The sequence below is a fragment of the Molothrus aeneus genome, chromosome 14, assembly GCF_037042795.1.
Source record: "Molothrus aeneus isolate 106 chromosome 14, BPBGC_Maene_1.0, whole genome shotgun sequence".
In the NCBI taxonomy this organism is placed as follows: Eukaryota; Metazoa; Chordata; class Aves; order Passeriformes; family Icteridae; genus Molothrus; species Molothrus aeneus.
Window position 1 is genome coordinate 85,657 of NC_089659.1, and position 17,264 is coordinate 102,920.

A 17,264-nucleotide genomic window follows, 5' to 3' on the forward strand; every position below is an offset into this window, starting at 1 on the left:
AATCAATAGACTGAAACAAGTGTAAAATACATTTTACTTGAAAATTTTTGTTAATTTTTTTTCAGAATTTCAAAGTGATTTAGACTTTGAATTTTGTTGTTGAATGTACTGAAGGTAATTTAAAATTGCCTTGGTTTGGGTAGAATCATCATCTACACAGAATGTAAAAGCTCGACAAGTCATATCAAGAATCAGTCGAGAGGAACTGGAAGACAGATTTCTTCGTCTAAGTGATGACCACATCCTACTCAAACAGTATGCCAATAAGCAAGAGGAGAAAATTAAAAGGTATGGGGTTTAATATTTTTATTTCAACTCACAGTACCTTCTTGTCTCTTTAAAGCATCATCAACAAATTAAAAATTGTGCTGATTTCTCTCAGAGCACTTTTTAATACAGTACCAAAAATCACCCACTGGACATGATTTTTGTATTGATTTCTACAATCTGTTGTCTCTGAGTATGTGAGATGGTTTTTTTCTATCCCTATTAGATCTCCCTGTACAGAGGTACACTGCTGTCTACTACATGATTGATTGATGATACCTTGGATTTCCAGCTGTGATGGTGGAGTGTTCTGGGAATTGGAGAGCAGGCTGTAGAAGCCTAATTGTTCTTTGGGCTTTTCATTCTAGAATCAGAATGGTCTATCCAGAGAGATTCTGCCCCTTTTTTGTCCCAGTATGTCTTTCAAGAAGTTGAATAGCGTCTAGCTTTGTATTGTTGAATTAGCACTAAAATGTCTTTATAATCATCACTCCTTTATTCAGTAGATAGCTGTCACATTATGTCACAGTACAAGCTGGCTTGTATTGGGCAGTTAATTCATCTATAGATAAGAAGCCCTGCCAGCTCCATAAACCTGGCCCCTGGGTTGACTGACAGGAACCTCAGCCAATTATGTTCCATCCTAAGCTGCAGACATCTCACTGGTCCGGGAGCTTGGGCAGTGTCAAAGATCAGACCGATGAGCTATCCAGACTGGGTTTTTCAAATGCCTTTTTAAAGAGGGGCTTGAAGAATAAACGCACTCTTTTGCCTCATGGCGTCAGGGTGTGCGTTGTCCCTGTCTCCAACCACTGACACCATGAAACATGTGGATATTAAATGTAATAGATAACTTCAGGGAAGAAGTCCCAAATAGCATGGGGAGCACAGTACCCAGTTTACCCACAAATATATAAGCAACCGCAGGCTGATTATTAAACTCAGTATGCTAGGATTTGTGTGCTAATCTTTGCCAGGACTTAGTGTAGCGGCAAACTGATCTGGACTGTGACGAGCTGTTTGTAGTATTACGATATTGCAGAAAGGCTGAATGCTGTGACTGTGTTTGCATTGTGCTAATTGTTAACAAAGTCTTTCTGCATCTAAGCCAGTTTCTGGTGAGGAGCTATCGCCAGCCAGGGGCTCTGTACAAATCACAAACAGGATGGGACTGCCAGGAACGTGTCTTGAGCTGTTTTATTTTCCAGTATCAGTCTCATTACATGGTTATGACAATGGGAAGATGCCATCAGCTCACATCCCAGGCAGCAGACCAAGGACTTAATGGTTACTACTTACTTCAAAACTTTTTTGACCAATCACACAAAGCAAAAGCATATTGACAGTAGTTCCATCCAACCACTATAAGCATATGTAGCTTCGGTTAAAACAATGCTTTCTTATTTCAAATACAACACCTGCTTGTAAGCCTTAAAACACAATGCACAGAGCTCCATTATTAAGCTTAGAAGTTCCTAATATCTCGCTAGATATACTTTCTGCAGCTTAGGGAGTTATTCTAGACAAGCGTTAATACACAGAGCATTGTTCTATTCGTCCTTACTTTTCTACTTCTTACATAATTTTTCTGTTGACCAATCTTATGGCGTCTGCTTAGCTCTAATCATAGTTCTGCTATCTCTGATGCCTGCCTTTTGCAGCTTTCCCAAAACCCTCTGATTTTATGGATTCCTACAAGGAGCTAATGAATTCATCAAAGGGTAGTTGAAAATAGTGCCTATTTCATACTTTAAAATCCAAAACATTATTTTCTTTTGACTCAGTATTCAGTGAGCCACTGTCCAGTTGACCAGCATTACATAATTTCCATCTTTTCTGTCAGGTTGTTGTCAAATACAAGATTGTAGATGAAATGAGTTGTTTCATGATTTCAAATGGCAGTTCCTATGTTTCTGTGCACAGGAAATACCACTCATCATCCACTTACACCAGGTGGGTGTACTCATAGTCCACTTAGGTAAAAATACAATGTAAAGGTGTCCTTCCTTCACTAACCTTAAATGATTAGCCTTAGGAAACTGTTATTTGTCAGTGCTATAATGCAGATTGCTGCTCAGTGGTATCAGTTATCTTCAAGGAATTTGTCCTAGGCAACAATAGTTACATCAAAACTTGAAATTTATTATCAAGGTTCTATGCTGATGTCTCCACAGTGGTTATGTTCCTTTCAACAGAATATTTTTTATGCTAACTTTTCACATTATTTTTCTTTTTTTTTCAATTGATTTCCCCAGAATGACCACCAAGTTAATACGGCTCGTTAATGATAAAAGAAAATGTGACCAGGCTGGCTGTGGACCCAAGCGGCTGGGTCAGGCTCTGGAGCTGGAAGAAATGATTGAGCATTTGCGAGAAAAAGTTTGTGAGCTTGAGAAACAAAATGAGAGCCTCCGCAACAAACTCATTTCAACTAAACAGCAGCTCCAGATTCAAGGCCATAGGCCTTGTCTGTACAGCTCTGTTCAATCTCGTGTGAACACTGGTCTCAAAAAAGAGAGTGAGACTGCTGGCATGCCAGAGAACACCAAGAAGGGTATAATTCACATTTATTAAAACAGCTGACTCTTTCATTGCACTTGAAACCGTGATTCTGAATTTCAAAACATTTTTAGTGCAGATCAGAAAATATGCAGAGCAATTGTTGAAAAATAAAATGCCTGGAAAAAATAAGGATAGTTTAGCTATCTCTAAGGTATTAAGAGACAAGAAAACTCTGCAAATAATAATTAGAGGTTCCTGTATCTGCTTTATATTTGGCTGATTTAAAAATACCATGGAAAGCTAATCAGGTATGGATGTTCTGGAGATACTTGCTTTCTTTGAGTGCAATTATGTAAGAAGTACCTTGAGTTGAACAAAAGTAAACAAAAAAAAACTTCTAGGCATATACACACACACGCGCATATATATATATATATATGTGTATATATATATAGCATCTATATCTATATCTATATTGCAATTACCAGTACCTTAACATAACACGTAAAGATCAAAATTCTACATAGGTCAAGTTAATGCACCAAAGTAGGTAAGTTTTTCAGGCATTTTGGGAAACTGCTGGTGTCATTGTACCTTAAACCTAAGTGATGCAGTTCTGAGGACCGAGGGATGGCTGCCTTAATGGTGTCTTTCAAATGAAATGTATTTGGTCCCACCACAAAACTTGGATAATTTCTTCTTGCTAAGAGTAGGAGAAAAATGTGGAGAAACCTCTGCATTTGCTCCTAAAGTTATAACTCTTCCTTAATTACTTTCTCACTTCTTTTCTTCACAATGGGCTTAGGATGCTTCTAAACACAATGAAATTATCTGCAATGCTACTAAAATACAGGCCTAACAATTGCATGTCTGGGTGAATGTCACTTGGGATTTTGCAAAGAAAATGGTGAGAAAAAGTGGTTACAAGTTCATGTTCCTGTCTAATAATACTGATATTTATTTTCCTTGAAGACACAATCTCTGTTCTCTTTGAAAGTAAAATGTTCTAAAAATCTTTCAGGACATGTTTTTAACAGTTTGCTTTAACACTGTTTGGCATCGCCCATCCTTCATATTTTACAGCCGCTTATGTTGTGTATACTATGATTATTTCTATGTCATTTTGATGTAAAAATACTTCTTTTGACATCTATATAGAAGTTGCAATTATTTGTGCTGTATTAAGCTAGTTGGCTTGTTAAGAGCTTTCTCATTCAACAAGTCAAAAATTTATCTTTGTTTTTGTATTCAGGAATGAGATTTCAAGGTTTAGAAGTGAGATCATCTGACCTTGTGCTTCCCAAATGTGGACAGAGTCTGCTCGAGGATTCAAGAGCTGAAATCAGAAATTTGTATGATTTTCATATTACTTCTTTTTTTGTCATTATAGTTCTTAGAACTTAAGGTTTTCTTGAAGAAAAAAAGTATGTATTTTAAGAAGTTTTCAGTTCAGAAAATAAAACGGCTGGTTCTGACAATAATAACACCGGTAACAATGCAGAATGTTAAGGAAAACAGGAAATCAACTATTTAGAATGCAAAATGTAGGTACATATGAATTTGGCTACAAGTTAAAACTGGTCTCCAGTGGTGAGGCTTTCTTTGCTAGGATGCAATGCCTGCCTTGTTTGTTATGCGTCAAAGCTGACAAAAGAAGAACCCTAGCTGCAAAATTTTTACCAACATAAGTCCTGAAATGTGCACCACCATGCAAGTGGTAACTATGTGAATGTGTTTCACTGATGCATTTAAATTTCATTCCTAGAGGCAGACAGATTTTATGGATAAGCACAAAAAGCACAGTATTGGGATAGTTAGGTAAAATGATTCTGATTCACTTTTGCATTTTGAAGTGTGGTTTGTAATTAATCTGCACGTTTCAATTTAAATTGAAGCTTAGGAAACCCTTACAACATCCTTGATGTAGAGATAGCATGAGAAATAGAGAGGTGGTTTATAAAAAAGGTAGTTAGCATTTAATTTAAAGATATTGAGGTCTGATTAGAATATTTTTCTTCTCTGAATTGTGTTTAGAACCTGGGTTTTCTAAAAGCTATTAGTTTATTTTCACAGTCATTTACTTAAATCAGATTATCGATTACCTTCTCTGGCAATGCTAAATTTCCAATTAATGGGCAAGCTAAGTTTAGAAATACATGGATTAATGTGCAATCATTTATTTTGTGCTTGAAATTTTATAAATGCAATGATTAACTGGAATAATAAGAAACAATTTTATGGAAATATTCCTATAAATTACTTTTTAATGCATTCATTGGATAAATTCCACTGTTTAAAACACATATTTTGATTTTATTTTCTTTTTTGATTTTTTTGGGGGGTTAGATTCTTCCATTTCAGAATAAAAGTTTAAAAATTACTTTCAGTGCTCCATCCATTGAAGATCTAATTTTGTGATAGCTAGTGATGGTGTTTTGCTTTTGAGAAACCATTTGTGCTAATGGATGAGGAGGATACTTCTAATATAGAGTATAAGAAACCGTAAACAGCGTCTTAGTGAGGTTCTGCTAAACGTTATTCAGTCCACAGAAACATTTATTTTGAGAGTTTGTGTTGCGCTTTCATAGAAATTTGAACTCATAAGCCTCTCTTGTAAGGTATGTTAATAAGAAATACAGATTTTGCTGAATACGTAAAAGTTTGGCTTACTTGAGTACTCTTCTTTTTTTTCTTTGAAAAAATATATAGCTGGTTTTAGTATGTAGGATGCTTGTACTTGCAGGGAGACTGTCATTGAGTCCCAAAAGAACCAAATTGAGGAACTAGACCGTGCCAGAGAGATTCTTGGGAGTCAACTAAGAAGAAAAGAAAAGGAAATTGAAGAATCCACCCTACGGTTGAAAGAGCAGGGTACAGCAAGCCAAAGGTATTGTGAAAAATTAAAATCTCTGTGGTGGAAACATTAGAAGAGTTATATCATAATGTTTGTAGGTAGCTGTGGAAGTTACTACTTCTGTAAAGAAATATGGGCCTTATTAATTTTTGTCCGATTGGTGAAACCAAGCCATAAAATGCTTTGCCAAATAGCATGGATAATTCTAGGCAAGAAAATAGTTACAATGATAAGTTATGATGTTTCTTCATAAATAAACAAAAAAGTTCATAATTACCATTTTAGAGAATTCTTTTCCAGCTGATACAGGTTCAGTTGAAGTTCAAGTCATAAAATTTTAATCACCTATTTTTCCTTCACTTTAATTCTTATAAAATTTTAGGTGTAAGTTCATAGTGGACAATTTAATGTTCACTAGTACTCAATAATTTGGAGTCTACAAATAGTAGAAAAATACTGGCTCTACTGTTGCAGAAAATGTTGAGATAAATGAAAGTCTCTAACACTGTTTTAGTATTAGAGAGTAACATTGCTTTATTCACATACTCAGCTCTTTCCAGATGTCTAAGCTTTGTAGCCCCTTCACTTGCTCCAGCATGGGATTGTGACAATTTGTCCTGTGTGTCTAAAATAAACAAATATTGGAAGAGAAATTGCCTTTTCAGATTTTGAAAATCTATTCTGATTTTATCATAATTTATATTAATAAAAATCCCAACTAGTTTCTTCTCTCATACTTGTACAAATAATGGCGTTTAGTTGCACCGTTTGAAGTAAGGAAAAACATTTAAGTAAATATTTTTTTCAATTTTGAATGATTTTGAACATCCTTTCTAATAAACAGTACTGGCTCAAATTAATCTTAGAATTGTAAGAATATCTGCATAGATATTAAATGATTTTCAAGTAATTAAGACACACTGGCAGCTTGTTTGAATGCCAGACTTAAGATGTTATAGTCTAAATTGCTAGCTCTCGTTTTCTTTGCTGTGTTTGATAGGTGGAAACTTCACAAAATGGTGTTCTACTGGAACCAAATATTCTGAATGGTGGGAGAGAGGGAAAACAATCTCTTTAGGCATAGGATTGTTTTCTTTTTCTGTCATATACAGCTTTATACAATAAACAAAGATGTATATGTATTGATTGAAGTTGCTGTGTCATCAAACAGTAAAATGTTTATTTACCTAAACTGTCTAGTGTGAATTATAGAAGAACAAAATAATTTGGCTATTATACACTACATCTTCTTCAAGTATGTGTTTATGATGCATTTCTTTTTAATTTTGAAGGCTAAACATTCAGGACAATGTGGAAATGATCAAGGTCCGTAAACAGCTGGCTGAGAGAAGCAATGCTCTTTCAGCAATGGAAGGAAAATTTCTCCAGCTTGAAGAGGTAATTGCAATTTGATCAGTAACATTTCTATGCTCTTATCACATAAGCATGCTAAACAGAAGACAAATTGTACACAGTTCTTGATTCTAAGTCAATACTGAGTACATTAAAATGAACCACATCCTAGATTTCACTCAAACTACTCCAGATGGAGTAGGGATTTTTAGTCTTAATCTCTCTTTTTTTCAGCAGGGTCTAGCAAGTCTTAGTGATTTCATCTGCAAAGTCATACCAAGCAGATTATGAAGAATGAACTGAGTTGTCTGGCTATGGAAAGAGATCACTGATCATTTAAAGAGAGGACTTTGACTTAGATGGACTGATTTACCAAAAAAGGCTACCAAGCCCCCTTCACTTAATACTCTTTGCTGAAGTTTGGGCAGTTTGGCTCTTCTGTTCTCTTAGGATTTAACCTCTGCTCGTATGTTCTTGGAAATTAATTTATAGGGCCACTTTAAGTAATAATTTTCCTTATAAAAAGAGCAATTTTATGAAAATATCTCCAGAACATGCAATTCCATGGTAGATTATCTGTAGGTTTTAATTATACCGCTTTTTTTCTGCTTTTTTCCTGTATGTATATGGAAAACTGCATATGCATACAAAGGTGGTATGATAATATTTTGGAAATGGGAGACTTCCTGTAAGGAGGAATCCTACCTGCTTTATTACGTATCCAGCCTTAAGAAGTGGAAGCACTGAGTATCCTTAAAAACACTTGTGTGCTTATTGTTAGCATGCTAAATAACACTTGTGCCATTAGATTTTTCTTTGATTCCTTTTTTTGGCCATGTTTTTTTGTTTCTGCATTTTGTTTTGCTTTGCCTCCTTCCCCCTCTTCAGTGTAACTCCTGTATCTTCTCTGCCAAACTGAGAAACGGTTTAACATGGCATTTTGTCTTCTTTCACTTTAAAAAAGCTAAAATAGAGAGAGGTTACTCTAGAATTTAGAGTTAAATTCTCTCTGTTTATAAATAACTAGTTATAAAAACAGCTATAAAAATAACTCTATTTCTTTTTGTTAGACTGACTGCTAATATTGTGTATTCTCTGTGATTTTTGTCTTCCTGAGAAATGAATATGAAAAGCTGAAGATCAAGTTGGTGACTGATTTTTCATAGGTTTTTTGTTAATTTCCAGTCTGTTCAGACTGCATGTGAACGTAAACGATTTTTACAGGATTAACATTTAGCTTCTCCATTTAACTACTTAGTAGGAATGCTGTATGGAAAAAAATGAAGCTAACTTCTTGCTGTCTAAAAGCATTAAACATTAACTATATTCACATATGTATTTGGCATAAATTATCATCCAGTCATTTTATGAAACAGGTGATTGGGTTTTCAACTATGTTGTCTCAAATCGTAATTTGAATGTGATTTACATGTGAATTTTTAATGAATGAGGCCTAATTACAGGATTGTAGGCAGTATAATATTAACTAATATTTTGGAATAGTGGCTCTATTGGCATCCTCCATTTAATTTTAAAATTGGTTAAATGTGCCATGAAAGTGAATGAAAATACGATGGAAATCAGAAGTCTCTTATTAAAGTTCTTCTAGCTGGGAAATAGAGCTGAATGCATGAGGGTTGCAAAAGAATCATATATCTACAATTGTGTGTATATGTGTATCTATAAGTATAAAGATTTATATGTGTGTGTGTATATATGTATATATAAATATAAGGGTTAAGAGAGCTGTGGCAAGCTGTATGATTAACATAGATGTGGATGACATTGATTTCTGCTTGCTGCTGCAGTGGTTTTTGATTAGCATGTACAATCACTGTAAGCACTGCAAAATCTTTTAATTGCTTTACAGATTTATTTCTTTGTCATTTTCATCATGAGGAAACTGAGGTTTTGATATTCCTGAGGGCAACCAGGTCACCTTCTGCTGGCCATGGGAAGTGAAAGTTACTTTTAGTTATTTAGTTCAAGAATGTGTCCTGCTGATCCCATTGAGAACATCTACTCAATAGCGCCTTGAGAGCCCCGTGTTGAAATACATACACAGTGTGTGAACATTCTACAAGGTTTATTTTGATATTCCTTCCTTCCTTTTCACAGAACCTAAAGAACTTGAAGACTAACCATGATGCTTTATTAGCAAAAGATGATGAACTGAATGTTCAGCTTAAAGAGGAGCGGTTAAAGTGCTTTCATCTTCAAAAAGAATTGCAGACGGTAACTATTTCAAACAGAAGGACAGAAGAGGTGAGATTGTGTTCAAGAGATCTTGAATCTGCTTGAACTACATACAGATAAGGGAAGAGTTAATGATGAGATACCTTTTAATTGTGAAAATGTGAATAGATGTTTCAAACACATTTAGAAGACTGACATGGTGATATATATACTAGTGATATATATACTTTTATCCCATTAAAAAGAAAAAGACAGTGGCTGCTACTTTGCATTTGGTAGAATATCAACCACACTTGATGCCTGTGCCACATAGTCACTGCACCAGTGTTTGGACAATATTTGAGGTTAAGGTATAGGATTCCATGCCAATTCTGATACTGAACAAGTGGTTTGTTAACTGAAAGAAAATGATACTTAATTTATTGATAATAGTTTTTTAGTATTCTTTCAACCTGATTTAATTCCAGTACACTATAGTGTTATATCTGATTCAGCAGTTCAAATCAGTTACTTCCGTTTCTTTGTCTAGAGGCTCTCTGTGGATGTCATCCACACTTAGGGCTAAAAATCAAGTGGTTTATTTCTCATTCTCTTCAATGCATGAGGAGTAAGAGTCTGCAGTCTTACTTGTTTTTTCTGTTACATTTTGTAGTAAATTTAGTTTCACCACCTGGTTTACCTATTTTAAATGTATTTTGCATGAACCAGGTTTACCAAGAAGTAACTCAGATACTTCCTCCAAACCTTTCAACTATTGTAATGCATGAAGGTATCTTCTTGCTATCTCATAGCTTTAAAGTTATGTCTTGCTTTAGTGAATGTTTTGAAAACAAGAATGTGTTGTTTTTCATGTCAGTAATACACTTAGACTTTTAGATTTTTATTTTATTTTGTATGTATACCCTGAGATTGGCTCTTTTGGTTAGAGCAGGATGCTAATACTGCCAAGGTTCTGGTTTTCATCCCCAAACGGGTCATTCACTTTAAATTGGACTTGATGATCCTTGTATCCCTTCCAACGCAGAATATTCTGTGCTGCTGATTTTGTATAAAAAGAACAAATAATAGCTTGACAATGCCTACAAATAATTAACTATCTGTCTTCACACATTCATTGTTATTTGCTTTTGTGCTGTGCATCAAATAAAACTTCCTTCTTCATTTTAGTTGCAGGAAAGAATAAATGATCTAGAAAACGAGAACAAACTCTTGAAGGAAAACTGTGATAAGCTGCATAACAGGTGAGTTATGGATTCTGTATATGAAAAATTAGGTTCCTGTCCTGTTGAATAGGACTTCATACACTAAGTGCTGGAATGTGCCTATTAAATGTTTGTGCACACATGTAAATATGTTCATGCTCCAGTTTATCATATCAGTAATTGTATATGGAAATGTTCATGGTACTCTGCATGTGTTTCATCAGCCCTGTTTAAATGGACCAACTTGTTCTAATACTCTTGAAACAATAGGACACAACTTCTAAAAACTTAATTAAAAATAAGTAGGAGTCACTTTATTTTGAACATAAATGAAAAAATTTTTAGTTGACTTTCTCATTATTTTCTTTAGAGTTATTTTTGAAAGAAGGATACTTCTAGATAGATATATATTAATTTGGATTTGTTTTGGGTTTTGGGATTGTTTCTTGGGGTTTTTTTTAACAAAGAGGTGTTTGAATTTTTTGTCAATGGGATAAAAGTTCTTCCAGCACTTCACAGTGGACCTATATAAAGTCTGATATTTAGCTTTTCCACTTTTTTTTTTTTTTGAGGCGTGGTTTGTTTCTTTTGTAATAGCTATTATTTCACTTCTACTGATACAGAAATAAGTAATTCTAGCCAATTGCCACAAGCATATGAAAGAAAAAAATGACCTTCAAATGAGCTTTTCCATTATTGTGAAATTGTGATTTTATTGCACTAAAGAGGGTTAGATAATAAGACAGGTGTCTTAGAGTTAATAATTGTCTCAGAAAGTATGTAAAATGCTTAACATATTTTCGTGTACTGAAATTATTTCTCCTCTTAAAGTGTTTGGCTTGTCACTGTGATGGCTGTCAAAAAATACCAATGACTAAACACAATGTGAGTGATACCAATTTTTGTTTATAGAATTCTTACAATATTTCTTATACTTCCTGTACTGTTTGTAGTGAAATTAAAAATTGTAGAAGTGAAAAATGGTGAGTACAAATAACTTAAAATAGTTTTTTACTTATGAGATGTAACAGTTGTATTATCACAATACTCAGAGATTTGTATAGGGGCAGTTGATCAGTTGTCTGTCACTTAAGTTCATTGTTGTAGATTTCTCCAAAATTTGATCATGTTATAAATATTTCCGATTATGATTTCTTTCTCTCTTTTATCATTATGCAGAAAAGAAATCAACTTATGATATTCCTGTTCTACTTAAGTCATAGAGAATTTAAGATGTTTAAATAAATTTAAATATGCTTCTGTTACCACATAGTAACCTAAAATACGACTGTTCTTTTATCTAAAATGATCTGTCTTTTCATATAGTCCCATTTAAACATTGATTCATGTTTCATCATTCCATATTGTGGTTTTACTCCAGCCAGCCACCAACCCCCTCACAGCCCTTGCTCACTTCCCCATCAGTTGACTGGAGAGAGAATTTAAAAAGTAAAAGCTAGAAAAACTGTGCAGTGAGATAAAGACAGTGTAATAGGGAAAGCAGAAGCTGTGCACACAAGGAAAGCAAAACAAGGAATTCATTGCTGGCTTCCAAGGGGCAGGCAGTTGTTCCACACCTTCAGGGCCCCATCACACATTACAGTGACTTGGGAGGGCAAACACCATCACACCAAATGTCCTCCCTTTTCCTCCTTCTTCTCACTTTATCTACTAGAAAATATTCCTTTGATCTGCTCTCCCAGCTGTGTCGCCTCCCAGTTTCCCACACTCCCCCAGCCCTTTCCCCAGGACAGCAGTTTAAAAACCAGAAAAGGCCTTGGTTATCTCCAAGCCCTGCTCAGCAGTAACAAAAGCATCTCTGTATTTATCATCACTGTGTTCAGCACAAATCCAAAACACAGCCCCATACCAACCACTAGGAACAAAAAGTACCTGTGCCTCAGCCAAAACCAGCACCTTGAGTGACAAGAAATTAGGAAAATGGATAATTTCATTATAACCACTGTTTAATGGCTAGCTTTTCCAGTTTCTTATTTTCACAATGGAACTCTACTGCAGCTTACTTTTTGCTAGTGATGAGTAGGAAGTGCCCACAGGTGCTGGATCATTAATAGAGGAAAAGAGGCACAAATCCATCCTTTACTGACATTATTTTTGGGAAGTTGATAACAATTTTGCCAAAGACAAGACTGCAGAACTGCACCTGAAAAGTTTGCAAAGAACAAGTATGAATTTGTCAGTTGACTCTTATTATTTACTCTTTGCCCAAGAAAACAATACATTTTGATAAACGGTTTGGAAGAGTGGTTTTCATATGACCTTGTAATGCAAACCCGACAATGCCTAAATTATTTCAAAAGAAACAGTGCCCAGTGTGATTGACCATTATAGTTTATTCACATGGCTTTAACTCTGATGAAATACCATAGATGTTACAGATTTACCACGTGAATCTTAAATTCAAATGAAAAAACAACACAAGTGGACTCAATTCAAACAAAAACGTTTCATTAAGCATAATCATTAAACATCAAACATTAAATATAATCATTAGCATTACATAGGCTTGGAGGAAACCTGTCTTCTGAAATCTTCTTCATTTAAATACTGAGATCTTGAACTGCCATCATAGTAACTCTTAATGGTTTCTCTGACAGTATAGTCTTCCAAAAAACTGAATCTTTATGTGAAATTATTGTACCTAAAGCAAGCAAATGCACATAGAGTTGTCACTGAAATGTGAAAATACTTTCAGAAGTGTGAAAACTACGGGTATTTGATACCTTTTTTAATATGCTTTGTTCTTTCCTTATGGGACCAATGAGACTTTGAGCAGTTAGAGAACACACTGTATCTTTTTTATACCTAGGCAGTACTATGGAATGATAGTGGGTGCAGTGCATTATATTCCCTGCATATTATCTTCAAAATTATAGGAGAGTAAAATGAATCTTATTTTACTGCAGGACTTAGAAGCATTCCTTAAGTTCATGCATGCTGTAAAAGACAATCCGTCAACGTGTAAGATGTTCTGTGACTGGAGAAATGTATTAAAGAGTTTAGGTATACTATGAAGAAACGACAAAATACAGGGAAATAAAACAGTTTTTAAGAAGAGCACAAATCCAGAATATAAACCCTCACCATGTACTTCAGAGTCTACAGTTCATGCTGTAATAGTTTTTTTTCCTTTAAGGTCATTCTTCAAATATTTTTGATGTAACTGCACTTACAAGTACTCAGAATCACTGCATGTAGTCACCCATCAGAGCAGGCATTATCTTTGAGTCTACAGGTACAGTCTACAAGGCTCTGTGGGCTGTCCCTTCTGCAATACTTCTTTCTTCTCTTTTTTTTTTTTGTTGAGGCTTGTTACATAGATGTCTGGGAGAGATGGGGTGCAAAATAGATTCCAGAAGATTTTTAAATACATTTATGTATATAAAATATAATATTTGTTAACTGGTGAGCTTCTGCAAAGGAAAGAGTTGAGGAACTGATGCCTTTGTTTAAAGAAAACCCCATAGTTTATGATTTTTCACAGAATATGTAAATGAATAAAACTGGTTTATGATTTGTTAAGATGGACATTTTTCCAGTCAATAAGAATGCGAGAATTGAACAACAGTAATATGAAGAGCATAGTACTCACTGGCTAAGAAAGCACATTACATTACTTTTTCTTTTTACCTGCAAGGAATTGTACTGTAAATTATATAATAGAATTTCTTTTATTTCAGTCTGAGTTACACATTTTGTTATGGTTTCAGCAGTTCTGATTCTGTACCCCTGCAGTCCTTGCAAATAGATTGGCAGTTTACAAGCAAATAATGTTAAAGCCAAAATAGTCACTCCAATTTCTTTTCCCACTTTTTTTTTTATTTCTTCAAGTAGGAGAAAGATTACTTTATATATGCTTCTTAAGCAGTAGCAGAATTGCTGTTTTAGAGTATGAGAAAACTGTTGTCACTTTGTGGTCAACATTTCTTTGACCAGGCAACTGACTTGAGGTTCTGCATGTCTCACAAATTTAAAAAATCAGGTGGATGATTCCAATTCTCTAATTAAGAAGGTTTGCACACAAAAAACCCCTAGTTTTGTAGTTGTCACTTGCTGAATTTTGCTGTTGTGGATTATTCTGAGATATGCATCTCAGTTGCTTTCCTAGTCCCACAAATGTTGCGTGCTACCAACTTTTTTTAACTTTGGAGCTGTAAATTAAGGTCAGTTCCTTTGCTCATCCCACAAATCTTTCATGGTTTTTAATTGCATCCTGAGAGAGCCACCTGGGTTTCAAGAGCAGCCGACCAACATGTTTACATGATTCCTCAGCCACAATGACAGTGGTCTCTGTGCTGTTAAAAGGTTTTCTCCTTGATTATTTTCTGCTGGAGCTGATTTCTAAAAGTTTTTCATATAACATATGTTTTATTGCAGTGTCTTCAGTCCGCCCCATGAACAGCAATGGAAATCAAAGGAACAGCAACTGAAACTGCAAATTGCAAAACTAGAGGCAGCTATCAAAAATGATCTAGCAGACAAAAATGAAATCCTTGACAAGATCAAATTAGAAAGAGGTATATTTCTGAGAAAACTAGTATTTTCTCAAAATGTGAGATTATACCCATGTTGGAGTTGAGATATACTACCCAGAAAAGTGGAATCTCTGTTGCTGGTGTTTTCAAAGCTGCATTTTAAGTATACATTTGCTAAATACACCTAAGTTATGACTATCTATTAAATGCAAAATATTACCCAATACAGAATATGAGCTGAATGAGGCTCATATAATTTCAGCTGCATTTATCCTTCATCTGTTGTGTTTTCATATTTACTCTTTATTCAGTATTTCTTCTCTTCTCTACACTGAAAGTTCTTGTGGAAAAAGAGACCCCCTCTGACAGTCTCTCTCAAATTATAAACCACTATTCTGTTCACTGTACAAAGCTATGTGAAGCCCATATAGGCCCTTGGCAATGTTTGTCTTTCATTAATTCAGATTTGTTTTTATTTTCAGTACATACTAATTTTTATTTACAGCATTGTACATTTAAAATAACAGTTTTCTTTTAATCTAATGAACAGATTATTTCATATGTGTTTTCTTCATACTGTAGGACAACTTCTTAGTGAATACTGACCTTGCAATCTTTATTTTAATCTCATTACTGGTTACTGTAGCAATATGAAGTTTACAAAAGACAAGCACAGACAGAAAGTGAAGATACTTAGTTTAGAGTTGATTCTTCAATTTTTAAGAGGTGTATTTCTGTGAACAATTTCATGGAATGAAGTGGGCCAACTTGTTGTGAATAATTCTTATGATAATGGGTTGAGTTCAGCACATGCGTACCATTAGGATTCTCAGTAGCTCTGCTGACTTCACATACCAGATTAAATATTTAAATATTTTATTTGATCACAGTAAGTGTTTGCAAAATTAGCCTTAATTGATACTAAAATAAAGATGCTTTAAGCTACATTATTATGAAGTTATGACATACTAACACTTGTTACTTGTAGCATGATTATGAAAAAACTGGCATTCCATCTTCTTTCCTTCCTGTGGCCATTATGTTTAACTGTCAGGTGTTTACCATCCCTTCCCCAGGTAGCTTGTTGTACTCCTAAACTGAAACACCAGAGTACTACACTTCTGATTTCTATTGAATTGACTTGCTGCAGCTGGAGTAGATGTTCTAATATCCTTCTAGGCCTCTGTATATAGGATTTGATTATAGCTCCGTCTTTCACAAAACATAGGAAGTATAACTTTCTTCAGTCACATATTTCAGAGTATCTGATTTGCTGCACATTCCTCTTTGAAGTTCAGTACAAGAATTGAAATTAATGCTTGTCTTAAACTACTGCCTAGAAGTAGTGTAGAAATAATGTCTTGTCTACCCTTTGTAGTTTGGCATATGAGTCTTTTTCCTAAGCTTTTCCATGTCTAAGATGGTAAAATAAGTGAAGCCTTGAAAATTCTTAATGCTACAGGAGTCCAACATCATCTTGACATTTTCTTTGTCCTCCTTCTGTATTTCCCTTTTACAATGATCCTGTAATTTGATCTGATTGTTTTAGTAGTATTTTTCTGGCCATAACATCATAATGTGCTTTGTAATACTTGAAAGAAATGTATTTAGATAGAAAATAGAAAACACTCTAACTATGTTTTCTGGGGTTTTTTTAATATAGTACTTTCAAAAGGTAGATCACCCTTCCACCAGCCTCATTTCCCTTAGACATTTATACTTGTGTTTCTTGTCTTACCAGTATTTTCCAGATTCTCAGCCATAAATTACAATATCTGTTTGGTTCATGTTCATTGAAGCTTACTAACAGTAATGTTTCATGCAGGTTTTAAAAGACTGAGATGAGCTAATACAAAATCTAAGTTTAAACAATTCCTATAGCAAAGATTGTTGTCACTCATAAATTCATACAGTGTATGTATTTACTTAGTTATGTCTAAGTACTTTTTATTTTACATTAATAAAATCTCATTATTGCTGCATTTGTTGTTCTTATTTATAGTACTGTTCTACAGAGTAGACTATTTAATAAGTACAGTTTTTTTATGATTGTCTTAATAGAGAAGTATTGATTGTGTCAGTAAAAGTTGACATCTTGCAAAAATTAACCCTGTCCTAACCAGAACAAGGACACAAAGGTTTTCACATACAAAATACATTAGTTTCTGCATTTTGCAATGAAATTTTCATGCATATATGAATATGAAAAAATCAAGTTTGTAATTTTCTTAACTATGTTTAATTAAGTGTAATATTTTGTTCTTCTATATCAAGACCAAAAGGAAAAGCTAATGCAAGACAACAAAGACCTGCAGTTGCGCTACCTGGAACAAAAACAACAACTAGATGATCTGAAAAATCAAGTGAAGTTTTTAACCAAGGTGAACTGTATTT

The 17,264-nt window shown here is 34.4% G+C and overlaps 1 protein-coding gene across 7 annotated transcripts in view; it reads left to right on the top strand.

The window, feature by feature from the left end:
• Positions 1-17,264, top strand: part of LOC136562675 (protein fantom-like) — a 41,895-nt gene that overhangs the window by 3,554 nt on the left and 21,077 nt on the right. For 4 of the 7 annotated variants that reach the window (XM_066559639.1, XM_066559638.1, XM_066559637.1 and 1 more), the window contains 10 exons: positions 144-288; positions 2,191-2,220; positions 2,523-2,821; positions 4,022-4,121; positions 5,513-5,656; positions 6,916-7,021; positions 9,095-9,241; positions 10,340-10,413; positions 14,773-14,912; positions 17,145-17,251. In XM_066559639.1, the coding sequence (XP_066415736.1) occupies positions 144-288; positions 2,191-2,220; positions 2,523-2,821; positions 4,022-4,121; positions 5,513-5,656; positions 6,916-7,021; positions 9,095-9,241; positions 10,340-10,413; positions 14,773-14,912; positions 17,145-17,251 (1,292 nt within the window). Of the gene's footprint in view, positions 1-143; positions 289-2,110; positions 2,221-2,522; positions 2,822-4,021; positions 4,122-5,478; positions 5,657-6,915; positions 7,022-9,094; positions 9,242-10,339; positions 10,414-14,772; positions 14,913-17,144; positions 17,252-17,264 lie in introns of those variants that run through there. The other 3 variants (XM_066559640.1, XM_066559642.1, XM_066559643.1) reach the window with 3 other exon arrangements.